Consider the following 25,903-nt stretch of genomic DNA (forward strand, 5'->3'; position numbering starts at 1 on the left):
CAATGCAGGAGACCTGGGTTCAATCCCCAGGTTGGGAAGATCGTCTGGAGGAGGGCATGGGAACCCACTCCAGTATTCTTGCCTGGAGAATCCCCATGGACAGAGGAGGCCTGGTGGGCTGCAGTCCATGGGGTCACAGAGAGTCAGACACGATTGAGCTACTAACCACAGCACATACAATGGAATATTTTTCATCAATAAAAGGAAATGAAATACACATGCTACAACATGGATGAATCTTATGTTAAATGAAAGAAGTTAAACATAAAAGGCTACACACTGTAAGATTTAATTCATATGAAATGTCCAGAACAGGTGAATCTACAGAGACAGAAAGTAAATCAATGGCTACCTAGGGTTAGGGGCTAGGGATGAGGTGGGATGGGGACTGACTGCTAATGGGTATGGGGTTTCTTTTGGGATGATGAAAATGTTCCAAAATTTGACTGTGATGATAGATGTACAACTCTGTGAATATACTGAAAACTATAGAATTGTACACTATAAGTGGGTGAATAATATGTCAATAAAACTATTGAAAATGCATAAGGTTCAAAGAAAACCAGTTATATTGAACCAGAGGAATCAAAAGATAAACACAAAATCTTGATAAAGAAATAGATGTGCTTCTTTAGTAAGGCATTAAATAACAAGATCCAGGTCTAAGAGCTAACTTACTTTTGAAGTAGTGATGAGTGTAAAATAAATTTTGAGACATGTGCAACAACTACAACAAAAATGACTTTCAGTTTCATTAGCATTACTAAAGAACAACAGAGGTGGAAAAAAGGAGAGAAAGTAAAACAGTCAATTTTTCCCCCTGATGAAGCTGCAGGATTAAAAAGCAGGTACAGACAAGAGATCTCCTTTTGGTGAGGTTGGAGATTTGCAAGACAGCTTCCAGCCTAGTGCTTTTCACCTGTTTATACAAAATTGGCTGTACCAGCTAAATCACTGCCAAGCAACTTGGACATCTCTGGCTGTACCCTTCAGTCACTCTGCAAGGCAGCGGGAGGGGACAGGCATAAACCTAATGATACTTGGTCACCAAAACAAAGCAAGCTGGGAGACAGAATGGAAAATTAACACAATGGGTAAGAAAGAATCTAAGGCATGGCATGCTCTCCCTCCTGTGTCCAACTTATCAGAGAAGGAGATATGACCAGACTAGCCTGGGGGCTCGGATGAGAATTGGAGAGTCTTCAATGACTTCCCCCTCTACCAGATACCTACCTCCAGGACTAAATTTCAAAATATTTGACAGGTGATAATCGGCCACAGAGCAATCACAACAGTTGCCTGTCACAATACTAGAACAGAACCTTGGAGGTCTCTTGCTATGACAGACATTACCTGATTCAGTTGCTAGATTATGGGGGGTCCTAGAAGTCCTAGAGGCAAGACTGGGGCAGTGGCTCTTCATCAACTGGCATAGAGGATGTCCAAGTCCTCTGTTAATAACTTAAGTGGTAGATTCTTTACCGTCTGAGCCAGCAGGGAAGTGCTGTATCAGTATACCTCACCACAAACATAGGACAGAGAGTGTAGAACCTCCTGAAAGCTTTATGAAGGAAGGATTGAGCAAGTGGTTGATGCTTCCATTTATGGGACATCTTGCAGATTTCACTGGTGGAAATTTCTCCTCTTGACTGAAGGACCAAAAGAGATTTCAGTGCACCATGCCAAGTCTTTTTTTTAATTTAGACTCTAGAAAGTCACCTAACTGCAAAAGTAGGGGTACACTTCAGTGAAAATCCTGATCCTTACCTTTCCATCATGTAGGAAGAAGCAAAGAAAGCAGGCAACCAGAAAAGGGGACTGATGGATACTGGGCCAAACATCCAGCTGCCCCAGATCTGAACACTGAGGCCTGTCTGTAAGGGGTCTCTCTCTCTGGACTGCCCCTCCCAGCACCAGGGTGCTCCTTCTACAGACTCATCCATCAATGTACACCTAGCTCAATTCCTCTTCCTTTGAAGGGAAGACCTTCAAATAAAGAGGGAAACTGGATAAGCCAGACCCTGAGGCACAGCCTTTACTGGGCAGAGGAAAATACATCTGTGGGCTACGTATGGGGCTCCTGAGCAATAAAGGGGAAGTGAGTCATTTTAACAACAACCATCATTTTTATTAAATTTATAATCAAATATTACAACAACTTTTCTTTTGTACAAAAAAAAATTTAAATACAACATTGTCAGTTTGGGAAAAGACAAACAGTATAAAAATGAGGAAAAGTGATGAAAAGACAAATCCAAAGACAGAATAAATACAGCCTATTTATGCGCCTGCCCAGCCCTGGTGGCTGCTGCCAGAGTACCAGACCCTCGGCCTCAGAATTAGCAACACCTCAAAATTTTCTCCAGTGCCAACATGTCCAAGGGTGGGATTTTGGCGACTTCAAAGAATATCCTGAAAAAGGAAGAGGGGTCTGGTCAGTGTGAAACAGGCCAAAGCAAGGAGGCTCCATGGAGTAAGTGGGACATTGGCCCTTGGTTCCCTATCTTGCTTTAACTCTGGAACAGAAAGTAAGGTAAAAAAGTATCTGAATCTTTCTTTCCCCTTAAGTGAGGCTCGTCTGGGCCTCCCCATGACAAAGCATAAACCCAACCTCAACTGGAGACTGATACTTACTCATGTGAATACTTGGAACATACAGTCTTGAGCCTATTGCAAGAATGAAAAGTCAGTAGGATGTTCAGCTGCCTGACCAAGGCGTGAAGATCAGAGATCCTGTAGCCACTGTAATACTCTAGGATAGGAGCCTGGAAGAAGCAACGTGAACAGTGACATTTACGACAGGAAGCAGACCAACACCCAAGTCCAAACCTCCTATCCATAGTACAGGCAGAGAAGATAGTCAAACAACTCAGACTCATACAGCACAGATACTGGCCAATAATTATAGGGTACTACCTAGAAAAATATGTTCTATCTGCAAGCTAGTGGAATGGCTATATCCATATGTTACCAGCTGGATACAAGGCCCAGTCATAGGTATTTAAACTGAAATCCACTGAGAATTCAAGGAACAGGATAGACTTTATAACTTAGGCACTCTCAGGTTAAGAGCCAATGGCTAGGCAAACCTCAGAACAAACTTGAGGTCCCAACAAAACAGCCATCAGGAACTTTAGGTTGTTCTTCCCCTCTGGCTCAAACAGCTATCATTTCATTTATTTATTTTCTCATTCAACTTTAAGGATGCCTAGCATGTGGCAAAAGGAGTATAGCAGAGTGTTTAAGACCAAAGCTTCTGCAGGCAAGCTGCTAGGGTTCAGATTCCAGCTCTACCTACAACATGACCTTGAACCAGTTATTTAACTTCTTGGTGCCGCTGTTTCTAAATCTGTCAAATGGGGATCATCACAGTAATTATATAATAGCATTAAATGAGTTAATATACATAAAGCTCATGAAACAGAGTCTAGCATATGCCCATACCATATGAGCTAGGATTAATATTAACCGAGCCTCATACACAATGCTGGGAATACAAGGATGACTAAGGCTCCTACCCTTGAGGAGTGTATAGTCTAGTGGGAGAGACAGACATGCACACACAGAATTACAAAATGTGTGGGAAGTGCTACCCGGGAAGGGAGCATGGGACACTAGAGGAAGAGAGCTGTAGGACCCATGACTTTTGTTTGGGAGAGCCACAGAAAGCTTTGTAGAGAAGTGGACATCTACAACAGGTGCTAAAAGTCTAATGGGAGTTCCACGGGTAGAGAAAGGAAGATTTATTATTCTGCAAAGCAGGAGTTTTCTTCAAACGTCTTATATTATTCTCCCTGAACTCATCTTTTTTTTTCCCAACTATCTTACCTGGAATTGGCAGCAGGGGATAAGAAGTCCACCAATTTGGATCCCTTTCCCTTTTACATGGCCCTGAGATACTTCTGCAGGAATCTCAGGGCTCTACTGAATATTGGAAACCATTGCCACAGGCAAAGGCAGTCATTGGAATGCTGCTCTCACCTCTCACCATTCCGTGTTAATACATTCCCTGCTCTATCCATAGGAAATATCTGCCTCCCCCAAATCAGTTTCCTTATTGCCTTCACGTCTTTTCAATCATTCTTCCCTCTGCCTAGAATGTCCCTTCTCACATGTTCCTACTCATCTTTCAAGACCCAACTCAAAAGTCACATTCTGTGTGAAGCCTTTCTCATCTATAGCAGTATGTATGTATATGTATATATGTGTGTGTGTGTGTGTGTATATATATATATAGTAGTGTACAGGACTGTGAAGCCAGACTACCTGGGTTCAGATCAGGACTGACATTTAGCTGATGTTAGTACATCCACATCAAATATTAAAATACTGAAATATTTTTATGCTGGTTGGCAAGCAGTTTGCTGCCCTAAGCCTCTCAACCGTCCTCCCTACCAAGACTACCAATCTTCCCCAGGATCCAAAGCCTGGATCAGCACAGGGCCTCCAGGATCATGACTCCAGAGCTATGGCCACATCCATTCTGATTGTAGAGTAGGTATATACTTTGAACAGACTCGTAGTTCTCAAAGCCTAGCTCTGCCTCTCATTAGTCAAACACGGGAACTTATTTCTTATCTGTCCAATAGGGATAATACTGTTGATTTCATAGGGTTGTTGTGAAGATTAAGTGAGTTAATACACAAAGTGTTTAGACTACCATCTAAGCATTCAATAAATGCTAACTATTATTACATATTCTTTTTCATCACCATCACTGCCATTTACTGAATGCTTTCTCTGTCCCAAGACATTTCAGGGCCTGTCCAAGTTCACACAACTGTTTTTAGGGTTCTTTCTCAGCACACAGAGGTTCTTCCATCAGTAGTGGTGCTAGAATCTCTAGGCTGGAGGGGCCTAGGGGAGGTTGGGAAGAGTATGCTCATTTGTGAACAAACTCTTCCACTTGGATTTCATTTACACCTCAAAAAGTTCATAGTTTTCTAAAGTTGTGTTCATTCACAATTTTTCATAAAATTAAGAAAGCATCAAATATACATTTTATTTGTATTGGGGAAGGAGGCTGTGGAGGCCTTCCCCTTCAGAGAAGAGTACTATAGTATATGTCTGAGTCCCCTGTTATATACACAGACAGTTACTTTCACTGCTCTATTCTCTGGGTCAGTACTTGCCAAATCCTGTTTCAACGAGCACTCCTGTATGGGGCCAAGCTTTCTGAGAGGACTGCTAGGAGCAGGGGTGGCATGGGGTAAGGCAAGAAGTGGGTCTACCCCACCCCCTGCCACAATCAAAATAATTTCACATTAGTCTGTTTTGTGATATTGGGCTTTCAGGTGAGCTGTCTTTAGAACAAATGATACTGTGACAAAGAAAAATGAAATAAAATACTTCAAAACCAGGGCTACAGAAAACCTTTAGGCAGCCAGGCCCCTAAGAGGTCAAGATGTTAAAGGATTCATAACAGCACATATGCAGCAGTTTTGTCACAGAGTCTCCCACAACCCTAACTTATACCTTCCTCCAGAGCTGAGCCTGTGCTTTTAAATCCCCCACCCGGTCTTCCCCACTGCCCACAAGTGTTTACCCAGTGTCCGAGCTTGTTCATGCAGAGGGCCAGGAAGAAGGAGGCAGCAGCGAGCTTGGAAGCCCTCTCTTGGACATAGTCATATTCCAGCAGGGTCAACTCACAGATGAAGCGGGACAAGGTCAGTGTCTTCATGCTGGCATAGACACACTAAAGGCAGGAAGAAGACTGACTCAGCAATCAGTACAGAACACTGGCACCAAGCAGATGACCCCTGCACTCACTCCAGTTATCCTACCTTGGGCCTAAATGGTTCTCTGCCTAAGCGATGTACCTCTGCCACCATGACTCACACTAAGGACCCTGTCTCTAAAGCAGAATCTTTAGGAGGGGAGATTCTGAAATCAGCAATGGTGTTTGCCATCTTTAGGATCTTAAGCCAAAATACCAACTGTACTTATGGTACCCTCCCACCTCCCCTTTCTGTATATGCCATCCTTTGAAAAGCCAAAGGCCTCCAACTGCTATCTTTGCACCAGGTTCCAGACTAGAAATCTTTTCTTGTTTGAATCCACACACACACACATACACACACACACACATATATACACACACATGTATAATATATACATATATATTACATACACACACAGAGAGACACATATATACACATATATATTTATGGGCTTCCAAAGACGCTTACTCCTTGGAAGAAAAGTTATGATCAACCTAGACAGCATATTCAAAAGCAGAGACATTACTTTGCCGACTAAGGTCCGTCTAGTCAAGGCTATGGTTTTTCCAGTGGTCATGTATGGATGTGAGAGTTGGACCGTGAAGAAGGCTGAGCGCCGAAGAATTGATGCTTTTGAACTGTGGTGTTGGAGAAGACTCTTGAGAGTCCCTTGGACTGCAAGGAGATCCAACCAGTCCGTTCTGAAGGAGATCAGCCCTGGGATTTCTTTGGAGGGAATGATGCTAAAGCTGAAACTCCAGTACTTTGGCCACCTCATGAGAAGAGTTGACTCATTGGAAAAAACTCTGATGCTGGGAGGGATTGGGGGCAGGAGGAGAAGGGGATGACCGAGGATGAGATGGCTGGATGGCATCATGGACTCGATGGACGTGAGTCTGGGTGAACTCCGGGAGATGGTGATGGACAGGGAGGCCTGGCGTGCTGCGATTCATGGGGTCGCAAAGAGTCGGACACGACTGAGCGACTGAACTGAACTGAACTGAACTGATGGTGGCTCAGACAGTAAACAATCTGCCTGCAATGCGGGAGACCCAGGTTCAGTCCCTGGATTGGGAAGATCCCCTTGAGAAAGGAATGGCAACCCACCCTAGTATTCTTGCCTGGAGAAATGCATGGACAGAGGAGCCTGGTGGGCTAAGTCCATGGGGTCGCAAAGAGTTGGACACGGCTGAGTGACTAACACTTTTCATGTATATTTATACATACATACACTCACATACAAATCCTTCCACAAAACACACTTGTAGAATAAGTGAATAATTACAAAGTGACTTCCCTTGTAAGCAATATTCAGGTGAAGGAAAAGAACTTTGCTAGCATCTCCTCTAAACTTCCCATGTGTCCCTTCCTGATTAAAGAATCTTCTTCCCCTCCCCTACTCTGCCCTCACCTCAAAACTTTATAGGCATACCATTGAAATCTGCAATTTTCTCTGCCCACCACCACCACCACCACACTCCATAAAGATTGCCATTCTAGGAGGGTGGCTTGAAGAAACTCCCCTGTCCTCAGTTGTCCCTTTCCCTACCACTCAGGGAGCCACTCTGGGAATGGAGGGGACTAACTCAGCAGTGGGAAAATGAAGATGTGCTTCCTCCCTCTCACCCTAGCATATCTGCGCAGAAAATGATAGGCGATGGGAATGTTGATATCAAATTTGAGGATTTTCAGGATGCTGGCTTCCATGGCGAGCATCTCGTCTCTCTTATAAATATCGTTGCAGATGTACAGGAAGTCATTCACACTAGGTGGGCAGCGCTCCTATGGGTGGAGAGGAGAGGCAGTCACAAACAGGCAAAGACAACCCATTCCTCTCTGCTTGGAGATGAAAGGCAGGGGAAGAGCGGGTGAATGATAGGAGGTAATAACATTCCCTGGAATAAACCTTCAGGGTAGCTCTGAGAGCCAGCATCTGGTTGATGTGAGCAGTCCATCTGAAAAACAAAATCAGAGACACAGGAGGAGAGAGGACAAGGCCTTTTGGGGTAGATTCCTACAGTGCTGGAAGCGGCACAACATAGCACATGGACTGGAAGCACTGACCTCTCTTCTGATGAGTGAGAGCCAGAAACGGGAAAGCTAAGGCCTGCTCTGAGGGGGATGGAAGGAAAGAGACCACAGAAAGGGGAGCTAGGGATGGAAAATAAGCCCACACTTTGTTTCCTAGTCTAAGCAATGAATAAGGATGTTTGGGAGGGGTCACTGTTGGGGTAATAGGCACTGAAAGAGTGACAGAGAGAAGGGCACAGAGGGAACCCAAGCAGAGACTGAAGGTGGTGGGAGGACATGCAAGGGGGGCTAGACTGGGAAGATCCAGGGCAGATGGAGAGTGAGAACACCACCTCTCTCCCCATTCAGGAGCACCTTCCCATGCCCCGCCCTCTGCAGGTTGAAATTTATCTTTGGGGTGAGGAAGAGGAGGTAGGACGACCCCTGAATCTTTTCTCTAGCTGCACCTCACTGCCCACTCCAGCATTCTTCTCACAACTTTCCCTATCTTCAGATCACAAACTGGACCAATCCTCTGGGTTTGCAGACAAGGAAATTGAGGGCCAGAGAGAGACAGAGACTTGCTTGAGGTCACACAACCACCTAGTGACAAGGCCAGAACGAGAAATTCTCCCTTCTACTGCTCTACTTACCAGTGGCTCCTTCCTTTCTTCTCTTCTCGTATCATCTCCTTACCTCCCCTTGCAAAAGTCTTTCTGTACTTCTCAGTCTTGTGAGGGGAAGACACTCCTGCTCCAAAAAAACCTAGTGGGGGTCCTTTGTCCTGACAACTAAAAGACAGGCACTCCTGGTTCCAAAAGTTGCTAACAAGAGCATCTTGCACTCTCCTTCTCCCTCCTGTGCTTGGCTAGTCAGGGATCCCTAGCTTCTTTTTAACCCCCTTGAGGTTGAGGCAGGGAACACTTGCTCAATCCACAAGGACATCCCTAGGTAAGCAGAGGGAGGAGCAGGGAGAGAGAGAAGGAAAAAGAGAGAGGAAGAGGAGCAAGGGAATGGACCAGGAAGCCAGTGAGCAGGGAAGGGAATGAGCTAGAGAGGGAAGCAGGGGACAAGGGAGAGAGTGAGAGAAGAGGAAGGGAAAGAGGAAGAAAAGCAAGAAGGTTAGGAAGCAAGGGCAGGAAGGAGGGTAGGAGGATAGGAATGAGGGGGAGAGCCAGGGAAAGAAGAGGCCAGGGAGGAAAAGAGGATGGAGTGGAACAAAGAACAAGTGTGAGTGAGAGGGAGTTGAGCAGAGAGGGAGCAACGAGAGAGGAGGAATAAAGGAACCAGACAGTAAGAGAGTAGGGAAGGAAATGAGCCAGAGAGGAAAAACATCAGGAGAATGAGGGAGGGAGAGAGAGAGGGAGAAGAGAGAGAAGGAAGAAAAAGAAAGCAAACCAGGAAGGAGGGTTGAGAGGAAGTTAAGGGGGGGGGTGGTTGGGGAGTCATGATGTCAGGGTACCATGGAGCAAGGATGGGAGATAGGAAGGGAAGGAGCAAGTAGGGAGGGGAGAGAAGGAACCAGCAGAAAAAGAAGAGGGAGAAGGGAAAGCGGTAAGAGGGGAAGGGGGAGGGGAGAAAGAGGGAGGGGAGCAGGCACCAGCAGAGCAACAGGAAGGAGAGAGAAGGAAGAGCAAGAGAAAGAGTGTGTGACAGAGGGAAGAGAGTTAGCTAGGGAAGGAGAAAAGAGAGTGAACAAAGGAAAGGGAGGGAGGGTGGAGCATACAATGGAGGGAGAAACAGGGTGGGTAGGAGGGTGGTAGGAGGGAGGGAGGCATGGAGGAGTAAGGGATAGAACCAGGGTAGGAAGGAGAGGATCATGGAAGGAGGGAGCAAGTGAGGAGGGAAGGGAGTAATGAGAGAAAGATAAAGAAAAGGAGGGCTGGAAAGAGCAAGAAGTGGGTGGGTAGATGGAGGGAAGGAGGGAGCTCAGCATGGAGCGAGTGTTCAAAGCATGGACTGAGGGATCAAGGAAGGAATTGAAAGAAGGCTGGAGGGAGGAAGGGAGCTATGGAGCAAGGGCGGAGGTGTAATGAGCACAGAAGCAGAGTAAGTGTGGAAATGGAGTGAGGGCCAGAAGCGGGGATGTGGGCCAGAACTGGCGCAAGAAGGAAGTAAGGAGCAAAGGAGGGAGAGTTTGAGTTAGAGAGGGAGGTACTGATCGAGGTACGAGCTAGCAGTGAAGAAGGGAAGTGGAAAGCTACTTAGGGATACAGCTGAGGAGGGAACACAAAAACAAATCCACAGTTCTAAAGGTTTTTGCACTCAGTGGAAGTTACTACTTCTCTGCTCCTAAACCATAAGGTTTTCTACTATTAGCCTATCTGAAGGAAAAATGAGAGTTGAACAAGACCATTTAGTACCTGAGGAAGAGGAAAGAATCAGATAAAGTAGTTAGATGGATTATGGCCAGCTACTTGCTTTTATAATGCTACTTCAAAAGTAATTTACATGGACTCACTACCATCTACTCTAGGCCATTTTCTCTTAAATGTCTCCAGCACCTAGATTTGGAAATGATTCCTTATACATGCAATTCAAGACTCTACCAGAAGGAGATGGAGCTGCTGGAAGAAGAAAAGGGGGTGAGGACAGAGAATTATGGTACAGAAGGAAGCTTTAAAAAGAACAACTCATTTAACTAGGAATATGTCCACATACACACATTTTCAAAGAGGAAACAGGAGAACTTTGTTGATACCAGGAAACAAATACACCACCATTTGCACCCAATACCAGCTTCCCTGCCATGGAAGACAGACAAAAATTTGATAGGAAAACTTAATTGTGTTCATGAATGTAATTGTATACACACACAGATACACATATATGCAAATGTATACACATGCATACATGTGGTATATATGTATATAATATATATACACATGCATGTTATACACATGCGCACACACATGTACATACATACATACATGGCTTGGACAGAAATTAATTTTCTCCAAGTCCCATGGATTTGGGCTCACCTCAAATTTTGCTGCAATCATAAAAGCAGTGGAACCAAGGAGTTGTAACTTGTCCTTCTTGCATATTACCTTCATAAGGTAGTGATCTACCAGCTTCACTGCCAAGTACAGGGTCTCATGACTCATCTCGAAGGTCATCTGGAGGAATACAAACAAGGCAGGAATCTGAATGTTGTCCAACTCCAAAGCCATATCCAGATGGATCTAACTACCTGGTCTGTGGTATTGAGGACATTGTAACTACAAGACCTAGCCAGCTGAAACTGCTGTAAGTATAAGAAATGTTTCAGCTAGGTAGGTGCCTGGCTGTATCTCTCGTGCCTCTGAGGACCCTGGCAATACCTATCCCTACACATTTGGGTAAATGACAAATCTTACATCAGAGGGAGATGCTTTGCCTTCTCTATGAGCACCTTGAGTGAACCCACCCTCTCTCTTTCACCTCCAAAACTTAGATTCTTGTTCTCCGCATTTGCTACTTTATAGCAGCGCCTGGCTTAAGTTTTGATTGCCAAAGTATCCACTTCAAAGAGATACCCACTTCAAGAATGGCTATGTCCAATGAACACACTGCCAGTCACAAGACGAGATAAAGAGTCAGGCCACCTTCCCCACTGAGGCTTCTTTGTTTTAGAGATCTTGGTTGGTTTTGATAACTGATCATTTGGACTGATTATTTTTCTCTTCCCAGGCTTTAAATTCTTTCTCTTATGTTTTAAATTTACCAATAAAGAGTAAGCACCAGAAACCCTAGGCCCCCACCTCTGACCCAGTAAAAGCAGAACCCCCTGGCCCACACGTTTACATGTCTGTTGTTTCTCTCTCTCCTTCCCTCCAACCTCAACTTCACCATGTGGACCCAGCTGTGCTCTATAATTTCCAAGCCCTGTAAGTAATAAACCTGTATTTTTTCAAAGTTTCCTACGTTATTGCTGAAGAGTGTTTTGCTATCATAATACGAACCACAGAGGGTAGTCCAGCCATGACATTAGTTATTGATAGGCTGAGACCAGCACAAAAAACACTATTACCCCATACAATGAACTCCCAAAAGAGATGTTTATTTAGCTCTGAAATAAAGGGACTTATTTATTAGTTTATTCATTCATTAGTTTCTCTTCCCAACTAGATATGCTATTAGAATATAAGGACTGGGAGCAAGTACCAATAGCACAGTTTGTAAGTGAGCTGAGGGGCTAAAGAAGCCAGAAAGAGATTAAAGCATTAGTAGCATAACCTTCCTTTCCTTCTTTCTCTTATTTATCCTTATTCTTGCCTTCACCAAGTCCAAGAAACTCTCCTATAGCCCCAGTTCCACAGTTAGTGCGAGCTCATATGGCATCTTTGTGCAAAGTAGGAAAAAAAGTGTCTCTGGGTGAATGCAGCCCTACAGGCACACATTTTATCAAGTAGACAATACTTTTATATAAATTAGCAAAAGGTGCCTTTGCCTCAGGGCATAGCAACCCCATAGTCAGAATGCACAGCTTAGCAACTAAGTATATTATCTAGATTCCATGCCTGCTTTTGCCTTGCCTGGACGCTGTGTGTAGGCACAATTTGCACTCATGGTGGTCCTACACAATCCTCACTGAGGCTTCTTCCTTACAACACCTTGGGTTCTTAGGATTCAAAAACAATACAATTTATACTAGCCCTGTGATAGGGAATAACAAATCTGACTCCATACTGGGTCTGTTTCTTTTACTTTAACCTTTGTATTCTATTCCTTATTCTACAAGTTGATTAACTTGTAACTTGTAAAGAGATGTTGCCTATAGCTTAAAGCATACACAATGGCCTATCTGCAGGAATCCTGCCCCCCACCCAGGCCTGAATGTTAAACTAAACTAAACTCAGCTCAAAGAAAACATTGTGACTCAGCCCACCTGTGAATGACTGCCAGAAAGAAGAAATTAACATACCCCTCCTGGCAGAAACCAGTAAATATTTGCAACACCTTATGGCCTTCTACTTTACCTCTCACCTCACCTCCTCTTTGTTTTATAAAAGAAACTAGCATCCAGTCCCTGGCAAGATGGTTCAGACTTCCAGCCTTCTGAATAAAGGTCACTATTTCTTGCCCCAACACCTCATCTCCCAATTTACTGTATTGTGCAGGAAGCAGAATGAGCTTGGACTTGGTAACAGTCCAACACCTTAATCAATGTGTGAATCCCCTCTAACATCTCCACCAAATAGTTACTCAGTTTCTGCCACAGAACCTCCAAATAGAACCTGGTTTTAACAGAAAATTATTCTTTCTACAGAGTAGATATCGCCCTTAATGTAAGCTTACTTACTTCTCTGGGCCTCCTTTTTCATTGGCTAATATTATTGACCAGAGGCTAGATAACCAAATGGAGGTCCATAAAAAGCACTGGAGAAATGGATATATAACTGAATGGGCAAATAATTACCAAATAATGATTGAATACATTGGTTCAGTGATAGATATATTACATTTCTGAATAACAGAAATACCATGAAGCTTTTCTTATTGTTCCTGGGATATGGCCTGGATGTTCTCAGAAATCTGGCTTTATTAGTTTCCAACTGCTTCTGCAATAAATTATCACACTCAGATGGTAAATAATCCACCTGCAATGAGGGAGACTTGGGTTCGATCCCTGGGTTGGGAAGATCCCCTGGAGAAGGGAAAGGCTACCCACTCCAGTATTCTGGCCTAGAAAATTCCATGAACTGTATAGTCCACGGGGTTGCAAAGAGTTGGACACGACTTAGCAACTTTCACTAGTGGCTTAAAACAATACAGATTTATTACCTTACAGATCTGGTGGTCATAAGTCCACTGGGCTTGCTGGACTAAAAAAATCAAAGTGCAAAGTGGGGCTATGTTTCGTTTTGAAGGTTCTAGTAGAGAATCTTTTTTAGCTTCTAGAAACTGCCCATATTCCTTGGTTTGTGGCCCCTTCCATCTTCAAAGCCAGCAGTGGCCAGCGGAGTCTTTCTTATACTGCATTACTCTCTGCCTCTCTCTCTTCCACATTTAAGAACACTTGTGATTATAATCGGGCCCACTTGGATAACCTAGTATAGTTGCCCTACCTTAAATTCAGCTGATTATGATCTTAATTCCATAGTCTAATTTTCCATTCCCATATAAGGTAACATACTCAGATTCTGAGGATTAGGATGCAGGCATTTTATTCTGCCTACTACATTTTCCAAAGGAACATATAAGAAAGGGGTGGGGAAAGTTCATGCAGATGAAGAGTAATGACTATCACCTTTAAGTGTCAAGAAATTGAGGTCAAATAATTACAGGAAAAAAAGTGTAAAATTGAAAAACAGCAATTCTCTGAGGATGCCTTTGTGAGCAAACAATAAAGCTAGTGGATGCATAGCCTCCTTGCAGTACCTCACATAGGCACTGGCCACCCATCAGTACATCATTATCAAATGATAACATCAAAAAGAGTAGGTAGTATCTGAATGAATTGTTGAAATGTGGAGTCAATAAAATATTTAAATTAGCAGCTGTGTCAGTTACAGCACTCTTCCTTCCTTGAATGTGAGACAAGACTCTTCTAACATAACTCTACCACTTGGGACTACATGGAACAAGTCTAATCCTTCTTGTGACAACCTCTCAGCTACTGTTTTAGTTATTATGTTTCCTATACATCTTCATTCTAGACCAAATAACTTGACTTCCTCTATTTTTCACATGATATGGTTTTTCTGACTGCTCAGAATCAGGCTTCAAATTAGGAGCCTAACTTTGTGCCAGTTAGAGAAGAGTGGATAATTCCAATCAGCTATACAAAATGAGGATGAGAAGCTTTTCATCATAGGAGCCAGGTTCTCTCCCTCACAACTGCCTTTGTCAGGCATATCCTTCCAATTCATCAAAAACAACTCTTTTCCATATCTGGAAATGGATAAGAAACAAAAGGAAATGATAAATCAATCGAAACTATAGAAAATACAAAGATTACTCTTAACGTTGAACTTAATATATGTTTAAAATATGCGTGTATGTATTCATATATGTTAGGAAGCATATATGATAAAATTCATCCCAAGTTCCAAAACTCAAAGACCACCTTCTATAAAGATGAATAAACAGAGAAAATCTACCAGATATATGAAAAAGAACAAGTAGTTTTTCAAGGAGAAATGCTTTGACGAACCAGAGCAAGTGTCTATGTATTGAAATCTTTTCACTCCAAAGATATAGAATAAATTTTTTAAAAGTAAACTCTCAGTGCACCAGCCCTGAGCACCCTGTCTCATGCATCATACCAGGACTGGAGATCTATTTCACATATGGGAGATCCAACCAGTCCATTCTGAAGGAGATCAGCCCTGGGATTTCTTTAGAAGGAATGATGGTGAAGCTGAAGCTCCAGTACTTTGGCCACCTCATGCAGAGAGTTGACTCACTGGAAAAGACTCTGATGCTGGGAGGGATTGGGGGCAGGAGGAGAAGGGGACGACAGAGGATGAGATGGCTGGATGGCATCACAGACTTGATGGACGTGAGTCTGAGTGAACTCCGGGATTTGGTGATGGACAGGGAGGCCTGGCATGCTGCGATTCATGGGGTCGCAAAGAGTCGGACACCACTGAGCGACTGAACTGAGCTGAATATACATGTTTTAATGCTATTCTCTTAAATCATTCCATCCTTACCTTCTCCCACCAAGTCCAAAAGTCTGTTCTTTACATCTGTGTCTCTTGCTGTCTCGCACTGGGATGACCCTGAGGGATGGGATGGGAGGGAGGTAGCAGGGAGGTTCAGGATGGGGAACACATGTACACCCATGGCTGATTCATGTGAATGTATGGCAAAAACCACCACAATATTGTAAAGTAATTAGCCTCCAATTCAAATAAATTAATTTTTTTTAAAGTAAACTCTCAACTAGATCTGAGAGGACACTGAATCTATGAAAAGAGAATCTAGAAAGACTAATTTCTAATGAAGAGAAGGTAGAGAAAGATGGCGGAGGAATAGGACGGGAAGATCACTTTCTCCCTCACAAATTCCTCAAAAGAACATTTCAACGCCAAGCAAACTCCACAAAACAACTTCTGTAGGCTGGCAGAGGACATCAGGCAACCAGAAAAGCAGACCATTGTCTTCAAAAACAGGTAGGAAAAAATATAAAAGACGAAAAAGGAGACAAAGGAGGTGGGGAGGGAGCTCCGTCCCGGGAAGAGAAGCCCGTCCCGGGAAGGGAATTTTAAGAAGAGAGGTTTCCAAACACCAGGAAACACTCTCCCTGCCGAGTCTGTGGCGAGCCTTGGAAACACAGAGGGCAACATAACAGGAAGGAAAAATAGATAAATAATTAAAACCAACAGATTACAAGCCCAACAGTAACTCCCCCAGCGGAAAAGCAGCACAGACGCCTGCATCCGCCATTGGGAAGTGGGGGCAGGGCAGGGACGCGCGGGAGGCGTGGGCTGCAGTGCTTTGCAAAAATCAGGCAGGAATGCCCCACGCGCAACCAGAACGATCTAACTTGGGCTAGCAAACCAGACTGTGGGATAGCTACCACGCGAAAAGCTCAAACATAAGACACCGCCAGGACCGAGCACAGAACAAAGGACGGAACAGAAAAAGCCGGCTGCAGACCATTCCCCGCCGGGGACAGGCAGCCAGAGCCGTAAGGACTGGAAAGGGGCAATTGCAGACCCGGAGAGACTTTACGTACCTAACTGTAAGCAGGCTCCTTTGCTAAGACTTCTGGGGGTGCTGGACAGTCACAGTCTGCCTCACGGGGTGCGCCAGCGGTCCACCCAGAGAGCTGAGCGGCAGCGGCGGAAAAGGTGACAAGCCGCGGCGATCGCGCTCGCCAAACTCCTGAGCTACTTGGACCTGGGAAGGGCACAAAGTGCAGTCCCAGCCGCATTTGTGCCTCTGAGGGCTGCCTGAGCGCCGAATCTGAGCGGCTTGGACCGGGGAAGTGCACGCAGCCTAGGGCCGGCCCCAGACGGTTCCCGGCTGAGCACTGTAGAGCCGGAGCGGTTTGTGCGCCACGAGAAAGGACAGGTCAAGAGGAGCAGAGATACTGTGTGCACACGACAGTGCTATTTGTTTGCAGCATCCCCCCTCCCCACAGCGCGACTGAACTAGTGAGCCTAAAAAACCAGCAAACAGAAGAAGTTAAACAGAGGGAACCACCTTGGAAGTGAGCCCACACAGCCCATAACATCAGAGAAGGGCCAGAAATATTTTTAATATTTTTAAAATCATTCCTTTTTTTTTTTTTGCTTTTTGCTTTTTTGTTTTTTTTTTTCTTTTTTTTCTAGCTTTTTTTTAATTGTTAAGTCTTCTATTTCTCCTTTAATTTTTATTTCTATAACCTATTATTACTATTTTAAAAAAAAAGAAACACTTTTTTTTTTTTTTAAGGCAAACACCATATATACTCTTTGGATGGTTGTTGGTGTTTTTTTTTTGTTTGTTTTTTTTGTTTGTTTGTTTTTTAATAATTCTTTTTCTTTCTTTCTTCCTTTTTCCTTCTGCTTTTCTTTAATATTGTATCTTTGAAAATCCAACCTCTACTCTAGATTTTTAATCTTTGCTCTTAGGTTTTTGTTGTCAATTTTGTACATTTAAAAATCCAAACTTCATTACCCAAGTTTACCTGAGAGCGAGATTACTCTCTCCTCCTCTGGACTCTCCTTTTTCTCCACCAGGTGGCCTCTGTCTCTTTTCTCCCCCATCTCTTCTCTATCCAACTCTGTGAATCTCTGTGTGTTCCAGATGGTGGAGAACACCTAAGGAACTGGTTACTGGCAGGATTTGTCTCTCTCCTACTCATTCCTATCTCTTATCCTCCTGGTCACCTCTGTCTACTTCCTCCCTCTCCTCTTCCCCATATAACTCTGTAAATACCTCTGAGCGGTCCAGACTATAGAGCGCACATAAGGAAGTGACTACTGGCTAGCTTGCTCTCTCCTCTTTTGATCTCACCGCATCTCATTCCAGTTACCCCCTCCATCTTCTCTTCTCCTTGTAACTCAGTGAACCTCTCTGAGTGTCCCTCAATGTGGAGACACTTTTCATCTTTAACCTAGATGTTTTATCATCGGTGCTGTATAGATGGAGAAGTCTAGAGGCTACTGTAAAAATAAAACTGAAAACCAGAAGCAGGAAGCTTAAATCCAAAGCCTGAAAACATTACAGAACTCTTGAATTCAGGGAACATTAAGCAATAGGAGCTCATCAAATGCCTTCATACCTACACTGAAACCAAGATCCACCCAAGGGCCAACAAGTTCCAAAACAAGACATACCACACAAATTCTCCAGCAACACAGGAACACTCCCCTGAGCTTCAATATACAGGCAGTTCAAAATTATCCCAAAACCTTTGATGTCTCATAACCCATTACGGGTCACTCCACAGCACTCCAGAGAGAAGAAACCCAGCTCCACCCACCAAAACTCCAACACAAGCCTCCCTAACCAAGAAACCTTGACAAGCCACTGATAGAACCCCACCCAAAGTGAGGAAGCTCCATAATAAAGAGAACTCCACAAACTACCAGAATATAAAAAGGCCACCCCAAACGCAGCAATATAACCAAGATGAAGAGACAGAGGAATACACAGCAGGTAAAGGAACAGGAGAGTTGCCCACCAAACCAAACAAAAGAGGAAGAAGTAGGGAATCTACCGGAAAAGGAATTCCGAATATTGATAGTGAAAATGATCCAAAATCTTGAAATCAAAATGGAAACACAGATAAATAGCCTAGAGACAAGGATTGAGAAGATGTAAGAAAGGTTCAACAAGGACCTAGAAGAAATAAAAAAGAGTCAAAATATAATGAATAATGCAATAAATGAGATCAGAAACACTCTGGAGGCAACAAATAGTAGAATAACGGAGGCAGAAGATAGGATTAGTGAAATAGAAGATAGAATGTTAGAAATAAATGAATCAGAGAGGAAACAAGAAAAACGAATTAAAAGAAACGAGGACAATCTCAGAGACCTCCAGGACAATATGAAATGCTCCAACATTCGAATTATAGGAGTCCCAGAAGAAGAAGACAGAAAGAATGATCATGAGAAAATCCTTGAGGAGATAATAGTTGAAAACTTCCCTAAGATGGGGAAGGAAATAATCACCCAAGTCCAAGAAACACAGAGAGTCCCAAATAGGATAAACCCAAGGCGAAACACCCCAAGACACATATTAATCAAATTAACAAAGATCAAACACAAAGAACAAATATTAAAAGCAGCAAGGGAAAAACAACAAATAACACACAAGGGGATTCCCATAAGGATAACAGCTGATCTTTCAATAGAAACTCTTCAGGCCAGGAGGGAATGGCAAGACATACTTAAAGTGATGAAAGACAATAACCTACAGCCCAGATTACTGTACCCAGCAAGGATCTCATTCAAATACGAAGGAGAAATCAAAAGCTTTACAGACAAGCAAAAGCTGAGAGAATTCAGCACCGCCAAACCAGCTCTCCAACAAATTCTAAAGGATATCCTCTAGACAGGAAATACGAAAAGGGTGTATAAACCCGAACCCAAAACAATAAAATAAATGGTAACGGGATCATATTTATCAATAATTACCTTAAACGTAAATGGGTTGAATGCCCTAACCAAAAGACAAAGACTGGCCGAATGGATACAAAAACAAGACCCCTCTATATGCTGCTTGCAAGAGACCCACCTCAAAACAAGGGACACATACAGACTGAAAGGGAAGGGCTGGAAAAAGATATACCACGCAAATAGAGACCAAAAGAAAGCAGGAGTGGCAATACTCATATCTGATAAAATAGACTTTAAAACAAAGGCTGTAAAAAGAGACAAAGAAGGCCACTACATAATGATCAAAGGAACAATCCAAGAAGAAGATATAACAATTATAAATATATATGTACCCAATATAGGAGCACCACAATATGTAAGACAAATGCTAACAAGTATGAAAGGGGAAATCAACAATAACACAATAATAGTGGGAGACTTTAATATCCCACTCACACCTATGGACAGATCAACTAAACAGAAAATTAACAAAGAAACGCAAACTTTAAATGATACATTAGATCAGTTAGACCTAATTTATATCTATAGGACATTTCACCCCAAAACAATGAATTTCACCTTTTTTTCAAGTGCTCATGGAACCTTCTCCAGGATAGATCACATCCTGGGCCATAAATCTAAACTTGATAAATTCAAAAATATCTAAATCATTCCAAGCATCTTTTCTGACCATAATGCATTAAGATTAGATCTCAATTACAGGAGAAAAACTATTAAAAATTCCAACATATGGAGGCTGAACAACACACTTCTGAATAACCAACAAATCACAGAAGAAATCAAAAAAGAAATCAAAATATGCATAGAAACTAATGAAAATGAAAACACAACAACCCAAAACCTGTGGGACACTATAAAAGCAGTGCTAAGAGGAAAGTTCATAGCAATACAGGCATACCTCAAGAAACAAGAAAAAAGTCAAATAAATAACCTAACTCTACAGCTAAAGCAACTAGAAAAGGAAGAGTTGGAGAACCCCAGAGTTAGTAGAAGGAAAGAAATCTTAAAAATTAGGGCAGAAATAAATGCAAAAGAAACAAAAGAGACCATAGCAAAAATCAACAAAGCCAAAAGCTGGTTCTTTGAAAGGATAAATAAAATTGACAAACCATTAGCCAGACTCAAAGAAGCAAAGAGAGAAAAATCAAATCAATAAAATTAGAAATGAAAATGGAGAGATCACAACAGACAACACAGAAATACAAAGGATCATAAGAGACTACTATCAGCAGTTGTATGCCAATAAAATGGACAACGTGGAAGAAATGGACAAATTCTTAGAAAAGTACAATTTTCCAAAACTGAACCAGGAAGAAATAGAAAATCTTAACAGACCCATCACAAGCACGGAAATTGAAACTGTAATCAGAAATCTTCCAGCAAACAAAAGCCCAGGTCCAGACGGCTTCACAGCTGAATTCTACCAAAAATTTCGAGAAGAGCTAACACCTATCCTCCTCAAACTCTTCCAGAAAATTGCAGAGGAAGGTAAACTTCCAAACTCATTCTATGAGGCCACCATCACCCTAATACCAAAACCTGACAAAGATGTCACAAAAAAAGAAAACTACAGGCCAATATCACTGATGAACATAGATGCAAAAATCCTCAATAAAATTCTAGTAATCAGAATCCAACAACACATTAAAAAGATCATACACCATGACCAAGTGGGCTTTATCCCAGGGATGCAAGGATTCTTCAATATCCGCAAATCAATCAATGTAATTCACCACATTAACAAATTGAAAAATAAAAACCATATGATTATCTCAATAGATGCAGAGAAGGCCTTTGACAAAATTCAATATCCATTTATGATAAAAACTCTCCAGAAAGCAGGAATAGAAGGAACATACCTCAACATAATAAAAGCTATCTATGACAAACCCACAGCAAACATTATCCTCAATGGTGAAAAATTGAAAGCATGTCCCCTAAAGTCAGGAACAAGACAAGGGTGTCCACTTTCACCGCTACTATTCAACATAGTTCTGGAAGTTTTGGCCACAGCAATCAGAGCAGAAAAAGAAATAAAAGGAATCCAAATTGGACAAGAAGAAGTAAAACTCTCACTGTTTGCAGATGACATGATCCTCTACATGGAAAACCCTAAAGACTCCACCAGAAAATTACTAGAGCTCATCAATGAATATAGTAAAGTTGCAGGATATAAAATCAACACACAGAAATCCCTTGCATTCCTATACACGAATAATGAGAAAGTAGAAAAAGAAATTAAGGAAACAATTCCATTCACCATTGCAACGAAAAGAATAAAATACTTAGGAATATATCTACCTAAAGAAACTAAAGACCTATATATAGAAAACTATAAAACACTGATGAAAGAAATCAAAGAGGACACTAATAGATGGAGAAATATACCATGTTCATGGATCGGAAGAATCAATATAGTGAAAATGAGTATACCACCCAAAGCAATTTACAAATTCAATGCAATCCCTATCAAGCTACCAGCCACATTTTTCACAGAACTAGAACAAATAATTTCAAGATTTGTATGGAAATACAAAAAACCTCGAATAGCCAAAGCAATCTTGAGAAAGAAGAATGGAACTGGAGGAATCAACTTGCCTGACTTCAGGCTCTACTACAAAGCCACAGTCATCAAGACAGTATGGTACTGGCACAAAGACAGACATATAGATCAATGGAACAAAATAGAAAGCCCAGAGATAAATCCACACACATATGGACACCTTATCTTTGACAAAGGAGGCAAGAATATACAATGGAGTAAAGACAATCTCTTTAACAAGTGGTGCTGGGAAAACTGGTCAACCACTTGTAAAAGAATGAAACTAGATCACTTCCTAACACCGCACACAAAAATAAACTCAAAATGGATTAAAGATCTAAATGTAAGATCAGAAACTATAAAACTCCTAGAGGAGAACATAGGCAAAACACTCTCAGACATAAATCACAGCAGGATCCTCTATGATCCACCTCCCAGAATTATGGAAATAAAAGCAAAAATAAACAAATGGGATCTAATTAAAATTAAAAGCTTCTGCACAACAAAGGAAAATATAAGCAAGGTGAAAAGACAGCCTTCTGAATGGGAGAAAATAATAGCAAATGAAGCAACTGACAAACAACTAATCTCAAAAATATACAAGCAACTTATGCAGCTCAACTCCAGAAAAATAAACGACCCAATCAAAAAATGGGCCAAAGAACTAAATAGACATTTCTCCAAAGAAGACATACGGATGGCTAACAAACACATGAAAAGATGCTCAACATCACTCATTATTAGAGAAATGCAAATCAAAACCACAATGAGGTACCACTTCACACCAGTCAGAATGGCTGCGATCCAAAAATCTGCAAGCAATAAATGCTGGAGAGGGTGTGGAGAAAAGGTAACCCTCCTACACTGTTGGTGGGAATGCAAACTAGTACAGCCACTATGGAGAACAGTGTGGAGATTCCTTTAAAAATTGCAAATAGAACTACCTTATGACCCAGCAATCCCACTGCTGGGCATACACACCGAGGAAACCAGAATGGAAAGAGACACATGTACCCCAATGTTCATCGCAGCACTGTTTATAATAGCCAGAACATGGAAACAACCTAGATGTCCATCAGCAGATGAATGGATAAGAAAGCTGTGGTACATATACACAATGGAGTATTACTCAGCCGTTAAAAAGAATTCATTTGAATCAGTTCTGATGAGATGGATGAAACTGGAGCCGATTATACAGAGTGAAGTAAACCAGAAAGAAAAACACCAATACAGTATACTAACACATATATATGGAATTTAGGAAGATGGCAATGACAACCCTGTATGCAAGACAGGGAAAGAGACACAGATGTGTATAACGGACCTTTGGACTCAGAGGGAGAGGGAGAGGGTGGGATGATTTGGGAGAATGACATTCTAACATGTATACTATCATGTAAGAATTGAATCGCCAGTCTATGTCTGACGCAGGATGCAGCATGCTTGGGGCTGGTGCATGGGGATGACCCAGAGAGATGTTATGGGGAGGGAGGTGGGGGGGGGTCATGTTTGGGAACGCATGTAAGAATTAAAGATGTTAAAATTTAAAAATAAAAAACTAAAAAAAAAAGAAAAAAAATTCTAATGAAAAAATATCTACATAAATAAAATGCAATAGAGGCAGTGAACAGTATATTAGATTATGAAAAAAACCAAATCTATGATTCAAAGGCCACTTTAAGGAATTTTCCCAGAACTGAGAGGTAAAAGAAAGTTGAATAAAAACTTGAGACTCAAGGAGAACAGATTTTGGAGAGACACATACACACACATGGGAAATCAAAATGAGAGAAAAATAATAAATAAAATTTTCTCTGAGCCAAAGAAAGACTGAACCTTTAGAGCGAAGGGACCCACAACATACCAGATAAAATTAAGGAAAAAAGATCTACATATAGACATGTAAAAATAATTATTTATAGGGAAGGTAATATATTAAATAATAATCTGAATCTAAAAGTCTAGACTGCTTTGACTAAAAACAGGAGAAGAAATAAACTAAAAGTATGCAGGTTATCTTATCTTTCTTGAGGGTCAATTAATAGATCAGGTCCAAAGGGTTTAGTTAAGTAAGCAACAACAATATCCATATGGTAGAATATTATCTATAAGTATAGATCTACTTATATGGGAAGATTATTAAGACTTATTAAGAGAAAAGAGCAAGTGGCACGTAACCTATTCATGCAACAAAAGATATCAAAAAACCCACACTCAGTAAAAAGCTATATTTTTATATATGTGTATATGCATATGCATTCATGTATTATTCATATAATTCAACATTTTTAAAGAAAGGATAGTCAAAAACTTAATAGAAGTAATAAGACAAAAAGGATACATTCTAAATTATAGTTATCTCTGAGAAATAAGGATAGAGTAAAACAGTAGTTTTTGTACATACACACACACAAACATATAAATACATATTTTAAAAATGTATTAATTTTGTAGCTTAAAAAATTGTATAGAACAGAGTGGTTAAGGTGAGATGGAGGGGGTGAAGAAATGCCAGGATAAATTAATTAAACAATGATTATGGGTGGTTATCACATTGCTCTTAGACTTTGGTAAGTTAAGCAGAAAAAATAAATTAGCATATAAATTATATAATAATTATTAAACCAAAATAAATTGATATAATGATTCTTGTACCCTAAAGAGAATACATATTTTCTTCAAACATCAGTGAACTATTTATAAAAACCCATTATATCTGAAGCCATGAAGAAAATCTCATTAACTAAAAAAAGAGCAGAAATTATCATTCAGGTCACATACTCAATACACAATACAATAAATCTAGAAATTGGCAATAAAAGGATAAACCAAACAAACTAAAGACAAGCAATGCATTTGAAAAAATCATAAGCATTATTCTTAAAGAAAAAAGCCTGGCTCAAAGGGAAAATAAAAATTGCAAATTATTGAGAAAAAACAAGAGAGCTAAAATACTATCTTTCAAAACTGGTAGGATATAGTCAGAACTTTACTTAGGAAAAAAATATAGTTTTGAGGCTTTTATTATGAAGTCAGAAAAAATTAAATTAGACTAAGCACTCATTTTAAGATGCCAGGGAAAAATAGCATATAAAACTTAATAAAATAAAAAAGAGGAAAGCAGATGGTAATAAATTACATTAAAAAGTTATATATTTATCCATGAGCTGGTTCTTTGACCAGAGGACTGAATCAATCTTTTTTGAGGAAAACTGAGGAAAAAAAGGCATGGAAATACATGGGAGAGAGATAACACATCACACACATTTTGAATGAGAAAAGAAATAATTACAAAGGATTGTAAAAGAATACCATATGCAATCTATAGTAATATCTGTGAAAATATCCATGAAATCAATGATTTTTAATGAAATATAAACTACAAAAATGACTCAAGAAGAGTCATAAGACCTTAGGTGTGAAACTTTCAAGATGGCAGAGGAGGAAGATGTGGAGATCACCTTCCTCCCCACAAATGTATCAAAAATACATGTGCACATGAAACAACTCATACAGAACACCTTCTGAATACTGGCAGAAGACCTCAGACTTCCAAAAAGGCAAGCCAATCTCCTCAGAATGAGGTAGGGCAAAAGCTAAAGATAAAAAGAGACAAAGGGGTCTGGAACAGGGACCTGCACCCAGGGAGCGAGCCATGAAGGTGGAAAAGTTTCTGCACATTTGGACGGGGGAGCTTCAGACCCTCAAGGATAATGCAGCACTAGGTGCTCGGAAGGCAAAACAGAGAGAATTCACCAGAGATGTTGCCAGCCAGCACTTCCCAGCCAAGAAGCAGCTTGCACACCCACCATGGCAAGAGGGGGGCTGGGTGCTGAGGATTAAGGCTTCAGGGCTCAGGCCCCAGGGAGAGAACTGGGGTTGACTGCTATGCAGATACTCAGGGGCTAGTACAACACAGCTGAGGAAGTCCAGGAAAAAGCCTGGGCCTCCCAGAGAGGCAAGAGTTTGTTGCCACAAGAACTCCTAACTCCCCAAGCTCACAGATCCCAGGAACCCACTTCCGAGAACGCCAAGGACTGTGAACTGCCTGACCCCAGAGGGAGGTATGCCGGGCTGCCACCAAAGTA

At 41.5% G+C, this 25,903-nt stretch overlaps 1 protein-coding gene across 11 annotated transcripts in view; it reads right to left on the reverse strand.

The window, feature by feature from the left end:
* Nucleotides 1-2,106: 2,106 nt before the first annotated feature.
* CCNB3 (cyclin B3) overlaps nucleotides 2,107-25,903 on the reverse strand; it is a 60,792-nt gene continuing 36,995 nt past the window's right edge. For all 11 annotated transcript variants that reach the window (XM_070290004.1, XM_070290000.1, XM_070289997.1 and 8 more), the window contains 5 exons: nucleotides 10,712-10,849; nucleotides 7,347-7,502; nucleotides 5,546-5,695; nucleotides 2,635-2,765; nucleotides 2,107-2,412 (listed from right to left, as the gene is read on the reverse strand). In XM_070290004.1, the coding sequence (XP_070146105.1) occupies nucleotides 2,340-2,412; nucleotides 2,635-2,765; nucleotides 5,546-5,695; nucleotides 7,347-7,502; nucleotides 10,712-10,849 (648 nt within the window). In that variant the 3' untranslated portion in view covers nucleotides 2,107-2,339. The remainder of the gene's footprint in view (nucleotides 2,413-2,634; nucleotides 2,766-5,545; nucleotides 5,696-7,346; nucleotides 7,503-10,711; nucleotides 10,850-25,903) is intronic.

This window comes from Ovis canadensis, chromosome X (genome assembly GCF_042477335.2).
Source record: "Ovis canadensis isolate MfBH-ARS-UI-01 breed Bighorn chromosome X, ARS-UI_OviCan_v2, whole genome shotgun sequence".
In the NCBI taxonomy this organism is placed as follows: domain Eukaryota; kingdom Metazoa; phylum Chordata; class Mammalia; order Artiodactyla; family Bovidae; genus Ovis; species Ovis canadensis.